Consider the following 16,597-nt stretch of genomic DNA (forward strand, 5'->3'; position numbering starts at 1 on the left):
AAATTTGAAAATACTAATATCGTTCGAGTTCAATTTGCTTTTTACCGAGATAAATTAAAGCCAAGCGACCGTTAATATTCGAACTATTATTTTGTTTCAATTTGTAATTTCAAAAACATGCGGTGACCATAAAATTATGTTAATATTTGTATAATATCAATTCGTCATTTTAATAATACTAAATAATTGTCACCTTATCTTTTAAAAAATGTAGATTCTCGAATAAATATAAGTCGACTAAATAACAAATTAAACGTTTCAAGCAAAACGAATCTGTGCGAACAAATTTCTGTATATTTATATTAAATAGTTACCTAATATTTACCGGTATCGAACGTAAAGAAGCCGGAATAGTAACCTCTTCTGAATGAAAACAGCATAAAAAGCTCGCTCCTACTTTATTTGCAAACCTTTTCCAGATCGCGCAACGAAAATTGGCAGCAATGAAAGCTGGAAGTCAAATTGGTACCGCACGATACGGGTAAATAGAGTTCTCCGACAAGTTTACAAATCTGTGCGCAGCTACTAATTGAACACGTGATTGTAGCGAATCGTGTTTAATTCGCGAAAATACAACCAAAAATAAACATCATTGACCCAATAAATAGCAGCGATAAGAAATCAACGATGTCGAGGTACAGAGTCATATAAAGTACAGCAATTTGCCTCCTAAAAAATTGATAATATTGTTCTTCTTAAAGCCTCGCTATAAAAATAAAATGATAGTTATAAAACACGTTTACAACTGAAGAAGTTATGATCAAAATAAATAGAAGATAAAAATTGTTGGATTCTGTAGCTACTGTCACAACGCGAGAAGAATACCACCTCGGACTCCAGAGAGACGTGGCTTATTGCACTCTTCTGGCATGAAGACAGTACATGCCGAGACGTATTTTTTCAACACTCCGCGAACCGTGAACAGATCGATAGCTACTCCAGAGCGAATTCCTTGGCTGTTCGTTAAAAAGTTTGAAGACATTTTAACGAAGTTATCAACCTACTTCCTCGGTTATGCACATCCATTTTGATAAACAGATTTCACCGGTAAAAAGAAACATAAATCGCTATACGTAGGCGAGCGATACACCCTGCTTCACCTCGGGCAAACTGGAGCAATCACAGATTATCGGTTAATCCGAACTTTCATGACGAAAGTAAGAAGTTTCAAGCAGAATCGGATTGAAGGTTCATTGAAAATACACCGCCAAAGATACGTTCGACGAAGTTCATAATTGGAGTTGCTCTCGAGGAAGGGGAAGAGAATACTCGTCAGGATAACAAAAAAATTCTTGTACGTTATAATCTGTATGTAACGAGCTCGCAATACGATTTTCACGACGGGGGTTGCAGCGTATTCTGGATCCTCTGAGAGAGGCAAAAAGGAGACTCAAAAATACATAAACAGGAAGTAAATATAGTCAGTCCCATAGATATTCGTACCTTCTATGTCTAATGAAGAAGTTTGACTAAATTAAATAATAGTTTTTATATTACAAAATGAATTTTTCATTATGAATATGTATACGAATAACTTTATACGTGTATGTATATATTTGCATATACGTCAATATATTAATTTCACGGACTCGTCACGGAGTTGACAATTGAATTTGCGCATTTAGCAACCCTTCGTGACGGGGAGGGAAGCGATCCCGTGGCGAGAAACAATGCCCAACGTGGACAGAGGCTGTAAAGTACGTTCGCGGAAATGCAGCCACGAGATGGTTAAAGTCATGCCGGTATCGAAACGAACGGGAATAAACTAGGAAAAGGGGCGCCAGAGACAGGTAAAAGGGTGCTTTGCAACGGGGTTGCGAGCACAAGGTTAAGTACTGAGATACCGGAATGGTGGCTGCGGCCGTAGAAAAGGGACACGCTTTGAATACCAGATCGAGCGAACGGAGCGAAAAAATTGAACGAAACGAAAATCGCGAGGCACGTTGAAACGCTTCTGCATGCCGGGATTTAACATTCAAATCTTGGACCACGATTCACGATAAATCTGGACGTTGCATATTTTCCAATCCCTGTGGGAAATATTGATCAGTTAAGCACTCCGCTTGGAGGACGACAATTTGCCGAGACGAATTAAAGAATGACGATATCGCTGTCTCTGACGAGTCCTTTATTACGGGCCTCTCTATTCCAGAGTCATCCTTACAACCAATTCGTGTATAGAAATAATTAATATCAATGTAAAATTTAGTTGATATACGTTTAATTGTATCTTAGGGACGTTTGGAAATAACTATTGTATGAATTGAAAAAGGACGAATGGGAATGTAATATTGAAAAATATGTTTAGAATTGTCATCGTGACCCATTTCGTGATATTTATCAGAAAATTCATATCGCAGAATTCTTCGGTTGGATTAATCCGTTAAGACGACTTTGTTAATAAATACGAAACGAGGCGATTTATTTTTAAACCGTTAAACGCGGACGATTCCAATTTTAAATTGATACGAATCCCGCTATCTGCTTTTCCATTTCTGGTTAGCAGTTGATAACAAGAAAGAATGTTAGTTGATGCTTATGATGTAAATAACGTTATTTGAAGTCGTTTAATATATAGGAAATAATAATAATATGCGTATAATGCATTATTTATTGTAATTAAAATATGTTATCAATCGTTAATATTCTTACATGGGTAAATGTTTCTCCACTCTTTCTCGTACCTAAACAATTTGGAGAAATGTCAAATGGTAAGAGGAGAAATTGATGTCCAGTACGAAATCCCATCAGCAGCGTAGAAAATTGGAGAAAAACCCCATTGACGGGGAGAGTGGGTCCAAATGCATAAACCTCTTTCATAGTAGCCCGTACTTTACGCCGTTACTCGGCCGTATATTCTGATATCCTAGAATTCAACCTTGTTCCCCGCAACCCATTTCAAAGCACTCTCGCGGTTACTTCGGTTCACCCAGCTATACGTGTATTGTGAATTCCGATACTCGCGACCACAGCGCTCTATCCTTTGGAAACATATTTGCACTGAGTATGAACTTAACCAAAAATCCCCAACGTGAATTCCTTACATCGTTGCCGTATTATCGATCCAACTATCTATCCGATTGTTTGATAATTCCGGGTCTTATGGTTTCCGCTGGCTCCCATAGGCTTCCAACTGCCGAGGTGGAATGATAGAATTGTGACACACTGGTTTGAAGATTTTATCTGGTGTAAGAGTCAAAGTGAAATTGGACTTTAAAAATGATAAGATAATTAACTGTTAGAAATTCTTAGAGTTAATTAGAGTCGCGATTAGAAAATATAATTATTCGATCGAGCTAGGAGAAATTGCGACGAGATCGAGGGTAGGAAAATCTCCTGCCAAGAGCAACTCCCGTGGTCTTTCCAGGGACTGCGGGGAATTATTGCCATTTGTATGATTGGAAACATACATCACACTGGAGGATCGGATAGCAGAAATGAGATTGACTGGAAATTTAAAATATTATTTTACCCTGCTGATCCTACCCCGAGAGAGGAACATACAGACACACTCCCACGAGAATTGTATACATTTTGTAAAATTGAAAATTAAATAGAAATAATATAACGCGATTTTCATACAACATATAACATCGTATAACAACCTGTTTACATAAATAAATAGAAAATAAAGAAGATATCTATTATTTATCTGGATCTAATTTTTACCTAGAACCCTTACATTCGCAAGGCCAAAATTTCTTGCCACTAGAGCCATCGCACTTGCTCGCCCTCCAAAAAATTTGAAAAGCAAATTCCAGTGTAGGGTGAGAATGGCCCCCGAATGCATAAACCTCTTTATGGCACGAGCGAGAAGATCTCCCATACGGCCACTCTAGAGTGTTGTTGAACAAAATTTTTCGATCTTCGTTGGCTCGGCGTGGCATAAAATCTGGAATCCTTGCGCGACCGCGGCCGTAACTCCTACCTCGAACAACCCCTCGTCGACAGGAATGAATTCCAATCGATGAAAACGTGAAAAATCGGTTACGGTGAGGCTGTTCGCGCACGAAACGACGAAACGAACATAACGTATCAGGTTCTTCCCCCTAGCCGGATGATCCAAATCGCGAAAAGGGGTTGTTGGTTTCCAGTTATTGCTTATACATCTGGGTGGCGCGCTTATCGACGAACGAACGAGCCGTCTCGCGGGAAACAATGGACCAAGTTGGGCGAGATGGGTTTCCGGAAGTTCCCCTATAACAGCCAAGAATTCGGTATAAATATTTGACGAACGTTCGTTATACCAGACAAGTTCTATTTAAACTCGAACGCGACACGTACCGTCTTCTGCTGCGGGATGGCTTGCACGAGGGAAACGCCCGTGGAAATTTCCATTCGGGAATATCATGGTTCATGCTACATATTTGAGTATTTGAGCAGACGGAAACTGTTCGAGACTTTCGGGTAATGTTTGATCGCTGCAGCGGCGACGGCGGAATATTTTCTTGGTACAGTGATTTCAAACCCGTAAAAAGTGTACGAGGAAATGTTACGATAGAGGAACGATTGTTTAGCAACGGCTAGTAAAATGGCAGCGACATATTAATGTGTCTGGATTCAATAGCATTTATTCTAAAGCTAGACCAACCTTCTAAAGATCGAAATCAATGCAAACTTACTGCCTAGAAAATCACAAACTATTAACAAAAAATAAACTAGCTGAATTTTGAATTTCATTATCGATAAATGAATTTTGTGGCAGGAACGGAACGCGAAGCGAATGATTAATATTTATTCGTATTTGCCTCGAATGCAATTTACATGAACGAAAGTACTCAGACTCGTGGAGATGACCCGATAGCACTAACAAGGAATAGTTATTTCGAACGCGGTAGGATCAATGTAGCGATGCACTTTCAGAGAGGAGGAGTTCCAAGTAGAACTCCACAACTTGATTTCACTGGAATGCTCGCAACGTGCAACCGATCAGAAGTATCGATCAATATTGATCAGTGGTATACAAGCAGCATTTTGCCAGACCTGCTTGCACGATTCCCTCGATTATTCAAACATCAGACTACAGGCCACACGCATACAAAATTACCACCTCTGGTTGAAATTACACCTCAAAGAAACCACCAGAAATCGATAGTATCAATATTTTGTTCAACTCTCGTCGGAGATTTTCGACCCGTACCAAATGTTTCACCTTTCATTTTATTTTTAAAATCCCACTTTCACAGATATCGAGAATCCCGATCGAAGCTATTCCGCGGAAAGAAGGAAACAATAGGCGCTTTATTTTTGGCCCACTTTAGTCGAAACGCACGCCGTAATTTTAAACTCGGCGGTCCCATCGAGAACAATTCCTTCCAACTACACAATACAGCAGCGGAACGTGATCCGATCGACCGATACGAAATTACACGTTACGTTCCAAATAACACGTTTCATATAGCGAGAAAAAGTTCGACTCGATCCAATTTCTGATCCTGCCCAGAAGTCCTCTTTCTCAAGGGTGGCATTATGAACGAAGAGGAAAGACGTCAACGACGTTGCGTGAGTTCACGATTACTATCGATTCTTCGATCGGACAGATGTTTTCAACGATATCTTTATGTGGATCCGATAGGATCGCGCGGCGTCTAGATTACATTTATTCGCGTGTTTCTTATCTAGTTTGTAACGGGGTTTCCAAGTTTCACTGAATTCGAAAGTTGGCTGCAATGAAAGGTAACTGTTCGCGACGAATGCGAGGTGTCGTTTGCAAGTTTCACAGCGAAATAAGATGCAAGTGCCTTTTCGGATCTGTCTCATCTAATGCAATTCTAATAACTAGCAAAAACATTTAATAAAAAATGGAATTTGTTAAGACGAGATTTCTTTTTCGAGTTTTGACCAAATTTCTTGTTGATTATGTGGGATGTTATATGCGATCTGCGCTGTTTGCAATCCGCCAGTGAAAGATTACATCGTACATGTTTCTCTAATTTTTTTATTGATCGTTTCAGAGAAGGTGCACATTCGCTAAAAATAATTTACAGTCACCGGCCATCTGCTCTCACTGCAAGAAACACAATCAAGAGCCAAGAAAACCCCTTTTGCTGATCATTTCTGCGAACAAAAGAAAATCCCGAAATTTCATTTGGAAAGTTGAGCTCGCCCCTTCCAAGCGCGGTAAAGCGTTTACCAACGATTTCGGCGCCATTTTTCGCCGCGACGGTTTCGAGTTGCAACTTGAATCGGAGCCAATCCACAGTACTTCCGTCGCCTCCTCGAAACGACGGACCATCCAGCTGTCGTAAGAACGATCGTGCGGCAATTTACGATCGAATTCTTATTCCAGCGTTTCCGCGCAAAGGATCGAAACGTTGTCTTAACGTTTTACACGCTCTGGGCGGGAACTGTTGCAGGATATATCGGTGTTGCATCGACTGCGGGCTATCAATTTCTAAACCGTTGTTTTCCCTTTTCAATGAAAACGGTAACCGTCGAGGATTTGTAAAGAGCGCAGTTTATAGCGCGAACGTGACTCCTTTTCTACTTTTCTGATTGAGAATTGCACTCGATGGATGCAATGCCAGCATTCGCAGACGGGAAACTTCAAACATCAATCGAGGCTTGGGATAGACTTTGGGGTATTCCTTTGACTCTCGACCACTTTCAACTTTTGATTAATTGAGATATTTGGAGTTTCACTCGTTCAACGTCAAAGACAATTTTATTTTATAATTTGGAATGATAATTGTTCTCGTTCGAGTGTGGTTTACCTTTTATTCATTGGTCGAAATTTTGACCAAGGAGTCCTCAGAAGTCTCAAATTTTACGATAAATATTCCTTCTACATTTTCTGCGCCTCTTCTCTCGCAATATTTTCCAGATTCAGAGCACGAACCCTAGCCACGGATGAAAAATCATAATAGAAGAAAATTCGTTCCACCGTTTAAAATAAACTGATGTTTCCTTTCGAGATCCCAACGATTAAGTCTTTTCGTACAGTGATAGTCGCACGGGTCGTATCTTGCACGCGGGCCGCAGTTAGCAGACCGCTGGACTTATTTTTTGTCTCAGGGGAAATTATTCCAAATGTACACCAACAAAAACCTTATTTTTACCGAGTGGAAACGCTGGCGTGTGTTTAATTCCGTTTTTTCAGGACTTCGTGTGTGGTCCAGAAAAAGCAGAAGCGTTGCAACGCGCTTGTAATTGCAAAATCGCTCCTGTCAGAAACGTTATCGGTAACTTCAGCACGGTTGAAAACGTGGACAGGAGTTTTTAAGAGTATCGAAGCGAAATTTATTGAACTTTCAATTGCAAGTTACAAACTGAACACAAATTAAAGTATGACCTACGAAGCTCGATTAACATTTGACATTAACATTTTAAGGGTATCAATTTGTACGTGTTGTTTGTAACTTCATTTATTCATTGATGATACGATCGAACGAATAAAAGAGGCATTGTTACTGCAACGAAATTACAATCGTAAGCAATCGAAGGCTATTAAAACAGACCTTTCGATGAATTGAACAAGCCTTCCTTTTTCACCAGCGTATCCAATTTGTATCGGAATACGAAAGATTGCACATGTGTTCAGCGTTTTCGATCGTGGAACGATAATTGTCTGTGGTGGATGGAATTGGATCTGCAATATGAATTGATTGACAAAATAATGGTGTTCTTGCATTTTTGTTTAAAGTCGCAATCATTAAATTGTGAAAACGGAAAGCTTGAGGTACAAGTTGCATTCGTGCAATATTCGTTGAAATTAATTTGTCTTGTACGATACGCGATAGTTACAACTGAAGAAATATTGTGTCCCTATTTGATATTTTAGCAAAATTTCATGTGCTGTGAAGACATTGCTAATTATTTGTCGGACGTAATTTTCAGTGCGTTTCCTCTGTCAAACGAACCCTTTGTCTTCGTGCACAGTTTAAGCGATGCGAGAGGCTGATTCGCGTCAATTTCTGACGAAGGAAACAGTTACAAACAGAGGCATAAACATGCGAAGATTAAATACGTTTGCGAAATTGTCTTCAAATTGTACGATCGTGTTCTGTTTTACATTAGAATGTGCAAATTTTCGCGTAAACTTATTCATGGAATAACGATGGAATAACTAATTTCGTTACGAGCCTTGAATGTTTAGCACTTAAAAACGTGAAATAAAATCTCCAGTATCGCGCACGTATCGATCTTCCTCGAAAATGTTTTTTTCTCGATCACGTTTTTCAGCGTTATTCAGTGGAACGCGAGACCATGCATAAATAACCGTCGGAATACAAAATTTCGTGGTAAAACATTGTCTACCATCACGCTGGAAGAACTTTCTAAAGATAGATACGGCTCGCGTAACGAATGTCCTGTACACTGACGTAATCAGTGACACGTGTTCTACAAATATCATTATAAAAAAAAAACGAAATGTTTTTTTTTTTTTTTTTTTTTTTTGTTAACTAACCGCTGGAAGAGCGAGCGCTGACGTTACACTCGCGCCTCTTTGCACGGTAAAACGACGCGATAGCGAATTTTCGACGAGCAAAAGGTAAACGCTGCCACGAAATTAATGAGAAATGTAGAAAAATATTAATACTAGCGCGTTATCTGTTCTTCGACCCGCGACTGGCGAGCCATTTATTCGCGCGAGAAAGTAAAGAGACGATCTGAAAACAAATTTTCCTTCCGAATAGTTCGAAATGTTTAACGTTTGAAATCGGGATGGACGAAATATTATAATGGGAACAGTTGTTTTAAATGCAAACAGTTTCCCTGGAATTTTGTTAATCGTTTGAATAATGAAATATTTGTTGAACATAATTATAATTCATTGCAAATGTGTCTTATCGAATATTGAAATAAAGGTGAAGCAGAATTGTTCCAAAAATATGATTAACGTAGGTCCGTAACGAGAATAGCGTGTGGCTCAGATTATAAAATGCACAGGGTCATGTCTCTCGCAGTTAAAACATAATCATAAAATACAAAGGTCGAAATATGTCGGAAAAGGGCATTAGTGAAATTAATTGGCAGTCCTTACCAGGCTGACACACGGTTCGTTGCTTCATGGAAACGAAACCAGAGGTTAATGCGTATTTATGTACCGCAAATTGGCTCACGTTCAAGTCGAAATTCGAAAGACTCGCGAAACGTGTATACTTCGAGATCATCGATAGTGTGATGCGATGAGTGCATTTTTCTTCGAATTAAAAAATTTTACAAAACATTTTCTTAATGATTATTTTTTCATCGATAGTGGAATGGAATATAAATAGAAGGTAATGGAACAGTTCCATTATTTGAAATTTCTTATAATATCATCTCAAAGCTTACCGAAGGTATTCATTATTTCAGAATTATAAAATAATAATTACCACGTAAAATTCGCCTCAGTTTGTTAAAATATAATACCTTCCCATTAGACGAATAGAAAATTTGGAAACAATTATAGCAATACTCATACAAATCGAACCGAACATTTACCGATCATTAATTTATCTATACGCGTTATTGGAATATAAATTTGTACGTACTTCGTGTAAAACTAATTTCATCCTCCATAACAAAATTTAAATTTTCATATCGCCTTTTACCCGTTACATGAAATGTTTACTCAGATAAATATTTTACCCATCACCACCGTAGAAACTATTCGCGAAATATTTCCGATATGCTAAATGCTTAAAATTTCGCGTGTTGAATGAAACGTATTAAACGCGCAATTTTTCATCAGTTTTTGCGGCTTCCTGTTTATACAATAAATTAACGATGAAATTTGTCGTTACGAGCGACAGAAACGCGGCGCGATTAAAATTTTTCCGTTTTTTCGCCATTTATCGCGAGCTGTGGTGCGCTAATTAATTTAATTCGACAACGACGCTCGGAATCGAAATTTCATTATCCACGGGGCAGCACTGATCATTAATCATAAACTCGACGACAACGTACGACGATTTATGTTGTATTATAAACGAAGGTACACGACACGCGTCGCTTTTTCACACCTACAAATCTGTAATACCACCGCAATTACCATTGTTCAACATCGTGGAAAATTTACGGGAAAAATTTGATTCTGGACCAACAATATCAATGCATACTGAATGAGCTATTCAAAAAAGGTCACACAAAGATATTTACGGTGACAGATAAAAATGTTTCAGTCAAATTTTGCTTGGTTTCAGGAAAGGAATAATTTAACATAAAAATCAACTTTTGATAAAAATAGAAATATCCTTGCATTCCGCTAAACAATGTATATTCATATAGCAGAAGCGGAAACTTTTCGAATACGTAGTTCCACTGTGATTAATTTTTAAAGAACCATGAATATTCCAAGTCTCCAGGCCGGTGTAACCCCTTAAATTAGTTATATACATACATCGCGTCGAGAGCGGCGCGATTTTTCCTGAGCATGTTAGCATTCCGTTATTAACAAATACGGGGCTATCGCGGCCCAATCGGCGCGGTTCATTCCTCTCGTGAGCGCGAAACTGCCGGCTAACGTGCAGTTATATACCCAAAATTGGCGCGCGTTCAAGTCACCACCCGAAACAATATGTCGGGAAACACGCACGCGAGATCATCCAGCGGACACGATGAACTTCCTCGCAGATTCCAGCTTCCCGCGCAAAATCGAAGTCAGGATGTCATCTCGATATTCGTCGTATCCTCGCTTGGAACATCGCAAAGACCTCTGCTAGATCAAATCACTTTTTCCATCCCTTATCTGTCTACGACGGTCTTCTCGCGACTTCGAATATTATTGGTTTCACAGACGCGGGGAAAATTCGATAACGATTGGAAGATAAGGTTCTATTCCTGGGTGAATCAAAATTAGTATTTTAAATCCAGAATTTCTAGATTTCTGTATTAAATTTCGTCGTTTTACCCAGGTATGCCTCCTGGTTTTTAATTGCAAGAAAAAGTACGCTGGCACTTAAACCGACAACTTTACAGGGATACTCCTCTTTGGAAATTTGAGTTGTTCTGTAATTTGAAATTGAATGATGTCAAACCGAATTCGAGCGAACACTTTCTCATAGATTTAGAAAAAGAATATTAAGAAAAAATGTTAAGAGCCAAAAATCCATACTACCAAGATCAAAGCTCAAATACATTTTATTTACTTGAATCTGTCCTAAGTAAACTCCTCTTTAAATAGGGTAACATTAAAAAAAAAAAAAATTATTAACGAAATCTGTGCTTCTCTAGAAATTCTACTTTCGCAAAGTAAATCCACTCGAGATTTAATCCGCTAAGAGGAACGTGAAGGCTTGATATCGTTACAGAAATTAAACTGATTAACGATTTCGGGAATGAAAAGCGATCAACGAACCGATCCGTCGAATTAAAGTCACGTTATAACAAATTGTTCGCCTCTAATTGGCTCGCTGTTAATGTCGATACTTTTCAATGAAAGAATGCGATCGTCGTCGAGCAAATGGAAAGACGAGTTTCGAGGAAGCGTTTACTACTTTCGATGAATCTTCGCGAAGCTGCAAGAGGTTTGCTCGTTAATTAAACCCGTCGTGGAAAATACAATTACCTACTAAACAATCGTGGAAAATTAATTAAGAACCACTTCGCCGATAGAGCGTTACTTTCGTCAAAATTTTAACGTCCTGTAACGTTAATTATGTTAATTGGACCGTCGTAGTAATGCCGGGTTTCGCCTTCGCTGTCGATCAAGCCTCTATGCAAATTAAATCGGCTGCCGAAGATACAATTTCGTCGACAGCTTTCCTTAATTTCTAATTAAACCGACCCTTACGTTAATAGAATAATTCTGACGATCAACATCTAACCAAGATAAACAACCCGAAGATTGCTAGACCATACCTACAATTCAACCTACGCTACTAACTATCGATTTTTGTTGCTGTATGTTAGATGAAAGTTTTAAAAGGAGCTATTACCCACCGAAGATTTCAAGGGTTCGCGAAAGTGATTACAATATTTTTGTATTTTCTATCCGCGTTCCGTCGACAATCCTCCCGTGGATGCGATAAAACACTGTGAAGAAGTCTTTGAAAGCACGATACAACATTCTGAGCTCGTCTTACCCTTTCTCGACACAGTCGAAGAAATCCTTTCATCCCTGTTGCCTCGGTTCGACTTTCTGTGTTTATTCTGCAGGATGCGGGCGCCTGAAACAAAAAGGAAGGGGGGAACGTCAGTTTCCGCAACGTGAGGGCGTATTGCGCAACGACGGGACAATAAATAACGCAATTCCTATCGTTTACCGGTTCGTAAGGAACGAATAACAGTCGGCACCGTGATATTCAGATTCGATGTTATTCTTATCCCTGGTTCCCCTAACCGGAAACAATGAAACAAATCTCTTTATCCTTAGAATTCCGTATTCCTCCCACCTGTTCTCATATTCATCCTCTGAAATGCTTCCGTTAAAGAGCAAAGGCGATGCTAAGCCTTATTTTATTCAGATCGCGAGGGAACCGTGCTCCAGTGATCTTTGTTATTGAACGATCGTCCTAGTCCCCCTTTATCCTTATTTGATCCTCCTCGCCGTTGTCACGCGAAATACAATAACTGACGATCTAAGCTTCTCACTCGAGTGCTGCTTATCGGGCACACTTTAAAGTGCATGAACGATCAAAGCAGGGGCGACTTTATTTCCAGGCTTCTTTAACAACGGAACACAACTACTCGCGATTTCGTCGCGACAATTGTCATTTCTGAAATTTTCACAAGTCATCTTTACTCGGCTTTGTGTATTTTCTAGCTCGACATTGTTCGGAGAATCCTTTTGCGCTATTGAAACGTGTAGAACAATTTGTCAATCGGATGGAAGACGAGGACTAGACATTTATGCATTTAAGGCAAGTGAAAATGTACGAAGACGTATAACAAAAATATATAAAATATCAAGAATAATATGCTTGTAATACCGTTTGAAAGACAAGACAGACTTCCCCTTGTGAACTTAAAATAGCTACAACCCCAACAAACCGAACTTTGAATAGAAGCTCCAGTAAAACTAAAAAATAACCCCGGAAATACCCATCCGACATTGCAGCAGTGAAAATTGACTGAAAATGTGGCTGGTATCAAAAACGTTACGGCGAATGGGGTTAACCGCTCGTTCTTTCGAGGGCGGTACCTAGTCAAAAATAATTACGTACCGTGAAGGAACGCGCGCATACTTCCAGACGATATTTAGCCCCGCGTCTAATGACTATTTATGCAACGGTTAAGGTACAAAGTATTCCCTAACCCAACCGCTATCACGACGGCTCCCCGTCGCACCGGGCGAACTCTGGAGCGGCACCAGCGACGATATTCAAATTTCATCCCCTCCCTCCTGGCTCCCTCTCTTTCTCTTTCAACCCGTTCCCCCGGAAAGCTCCAAAACAAATCCTTTTATCCTCCGCGTTCCCTCGACGCTGCGTCTAACCACCTTGGAGGATGTGTTCTAGCAAAAGGAAGCGCTGCAATTTCGTGCCGAGAGAACACTTCATCAACCGCCAGGAGGAAACGTATGTATGTTGCGCAACAACGTGGTAGGTACACCCACCCAGCGGCGTGTTCTGTTCGCGATGCAGAGCCCAGGGAGTGGCGGTGGGGCCAGGGTGAACAGAAACGGAACGGTATGTACGCGAAGGTTACCCCTTCCACCGGTAACTCGGTGAATGGTGCATAAACTACTCGTCATTATTTCATCGAACCGTCGTCGTCCGGTTCAACAGGTACATTGCCAGAAACGTGATTCGAGGAGGGAACTCGATGGCGTTGCACGGGGGACAAATTGTAAAAATGGTCGAAGAGGGTAGGGAACGTTGTTGCTGGATTTTCCGGCTGGTACTGTCGCTGGAAGGAATCTTGTGAGGTCGTAAAGTCGGTCGGACGTCGATCTTTACAACTTAAGTCGACCGCAATTAGTAATCTGACACCTTTTTAGACAAGAACAGAGCTAGACTTTTCATTTAGGGCCGTATGATATCAGAATTAGGATGTTCATATTTCAATAACTTTTTTCTTCTTATGTATGTTCACACATAATTCTGTAATGCGTGAATCGATTACCATAAGACTATTTCGTTTTATAAAGTTTTCGGCGTAACAAGCATCAAGTCGTGGTGTAACCCGGGGTGTAACGTGGGCATGTATACTTTAGAGCCGCGACACTCCTGTCGTCCTACGGTTCAGTTGCGGATCCTACGGTCCTGGCCCAATAAAGCAATAACTGCTGTTTCGGTTTACGACCTAGATAAGAGTGGGCTTACAACTTCTAGCCAAATGATGGCTGGATCCATTTCTTCACTTCACCAGCTCGAAGATCAAGGGTGGTTCAGTATTCCGATCCAGTGCAACATTCCCAAGACTAGTGGTAAGATATAAAGAATATATTTGATCGTCTACCAGCGAGCCGACTTCTTCCCTATTGCATTCAATAGCAAGGAAAGATAAAAGGAAAAGAGATAGGATGAAAAAAAAGTCGTACAGGGTTAGTTTATGCGAAGGTGCGCGCACCGTCGTTCGCCATCTTTTTTTTCGGCGAAGCTGGAACAAAACAAGAGGAGAGGGAGCTGGAACATCGAGAGCCTTCAACGAAACTGGCCTGAGGCCAAGGCATTATTTTCAGAGAGAAGCGGAAGAGAGCTACCCACGCTCAGCACGGCCGTGCGACAGATCGAGAAGGAGCGATGGAGAGAATAGACTCGGTGGAAGAGACTAGAGGGGTTCGTAGCCCAAATGAATATTTAATTTCTGCATATCTCACCCCGGCGAAAGTTCAGCGCGACGGAGCGGTCGCCTCTCCCAAGGGGGCAAGAGGAAGCCTCGTATCCCTCGTACTTGCCGCAACCCCTGGTGATATAGGGTAAGGTCCTCGCCGGAAGTCGCGCGCTCCTTCGTTTCTATTGGGTTGTTCCAAAAGTTCTTTTCGTTTTCTTGTCGGATACTTAGCGCACAAAGCCTTGCGAACAATGTTATCGATGTACCATTCTGTTTCACCATCATCCCTCGTCTTTTCAGAATTCTTACTCAACATATGAGCCGTTCACCGCACAAATTGATTAACTTCACTTTTTGAAAAATCTTAATAAACGCTTCGTATATCTAAATTGCTTTGACTCCCCTGCAGAAGACAACCAAATGTTGTAACATCAACGAAAAACAGACAAGACTAACCGTGACCTAGCAAAACCAAACGCTGAAAAGAACTTTGCGCGCAGCCCAATATTTGGGAAGCCCTCGAACGACCTATTTTGCCTTATCGCGTGTTTGTCTCCGCCATTTTTCTCGTTCTTTGCGCGACCCGTTCCGATTCTTCTGGTCCCTTACATTTTTCAGCCGCCTTTTAGTTCGCTCTGTTATTCTTTGGTACAATTTTTCTCCTATTCCACGTTGAACCGTCTCTGCCTCCGTATTTCTTTTCCACCGACACAGTTTTCGTTTCAGCCCTTACCTTCCTCGCACCGACTATCCTCCGTTCCTTTCTATTACACTTTTATAGATGTAGTTTCGAGTTTCTTTAATTCTTCATTCCTATCGTCGCTCACGTGCCTCCGCAATTTTTCACCTCTCATTCCACTCAGATTTTCTCTTTTTAGATCATAATTTCTCTTGCCTCATATCTCTTCGCCCTCTCCGCAGTTAGCCTTTTCTTCATCTCTCCCTTCCTCGTTTTTTCCCTCTCCCGCCACCGTTACGCGCTAGCATTTTCTCGTTTCGCTGTTTTTCCATTCCCTCCTGTTCGTACTTTCAGTTCTCGTCCGCCTCCTACATTTCTCTGTTTCAACCACTCTGCATTTTTCCCTGCCTTTTTCCGCCGACGCGGTTCCTTTTTCTCTCACCCCTTTCTTTGCTCGCTCCCATATGTCTATATAGTTTCCCCCTCCCCATCGCGGCCTCACGTTTTCCCTTTTCCTTCCCTAATTACGGTTTGTTGTTTTCCTATTTTTCCTCGCCGCAGCTTCCAGGCGCCTTTGACCCTCCTCGTCCTTTTTCCCCCATTTTTCTCTGCTTCTTTTTCATCGATACACTTTATTGTCTCGCTGCCATTTCGCGTTCGTTCGCCTCGTATCCGTGCGTTGTTCTTCCGCTAACCTTTTATTTGTCTTTTCCCTCAGGCCGACTGTTGAGCGTCGTTCCGGGTAGCGAGTTGTAAATTTAGAACGACGATCTATAGCGCGCCGTGCGATGCCATGAATATCTTACCTCTATCACGAATTAATGTGGAAGGGTCAGAGGGTGTGTTGGGCAGCCTTCTTCTTTTTATTGTGTAGGCAGAGTTTATACTTTCAGGCGTGCTGAGCAGTATGGTGATCCATGATTTCAAAGGATGACGAATATCAACTTTTCAACAATTTCTTGCGAACTGAGTATAAAATCAGACCCCAAATATATAGAGAATAGATGTATAACTCCAGGTCACATAGAGTTATAGAACGTTCGGTGTACGAAGTAAAAGAGAGTCTTTTGAAGACGAGGAAACGTTTTAGGAATAAGCAGGTAACAAAACGCCATTGTCGACTTAAATGAAGACGGAGAGTTTATGGCACGACCTGCGACGAAGACCACGCGCTGGTTTGCAGGTGGAAGAGATGAACTTTCCACAGTATACCTGGACTTCCGACGCAACAGCCGACCTCCTCAATTGCCCTTTGCATTCATTGGCTGCCTTATTCTT

The 16,597-nt window shown here is 40.8% G+C and overlaps 2 protein-coding genes across 9 annotated transcripts in view; both read right to left on the reverse strand.

The window, feature by feature from the left end:
• The window catches only part of LOC128888228 (endocuticle structural glycoprotein SgAbd-2-like), a 469,661-nt gene that overhangs the window by 86,854 nt on the left and 366,210 nt on the right, over window positions 1–16,597 (reverse strand). The gene's annotated exons all lie outside the window — the stretch shown is intronic.
• The window catches only part of LOC128888209 (leucine-rich repeat-containing protein 4C-like), a 261,312-nt gene that overhangs the window by 53,912 nt on the left and 190,803 nt on the right, over window positions 1–16,597 (reverse strand). For all 8 annotated transcript variants that reach the window (XM_054144899.1, XM_054144900.1, XM_054144898.1 and 5 more), the window contains one exon: window positions 12,009–12,092. In XM_054144899.1, the coding sequence (XP_054000874.1) occupies window positions 12,009–12,092 (84 nt within the window). The remainder of the gene's footprint in view (window positions 1–12,008; window positions 12,093–16,597) is intronic.

Source organism: Hylaeus anthracinus, unplaced genomic scaffold (genome assembly GCF_026225885.1).
Source record: "Hylaeus anthracinus isolate JK02 unplaced genomic scaffold, UHH_iyHylAnth1.0_haploid 11989, whole genome shotgun sequence".
In the NCBI taxonomy this organism is placed as follows: Eukaryota; Metazoa; Arthropoda; class Insecta; order Hymenoptera; family Colletidae; genus Hylaeus; species Hylaeus anthracinus.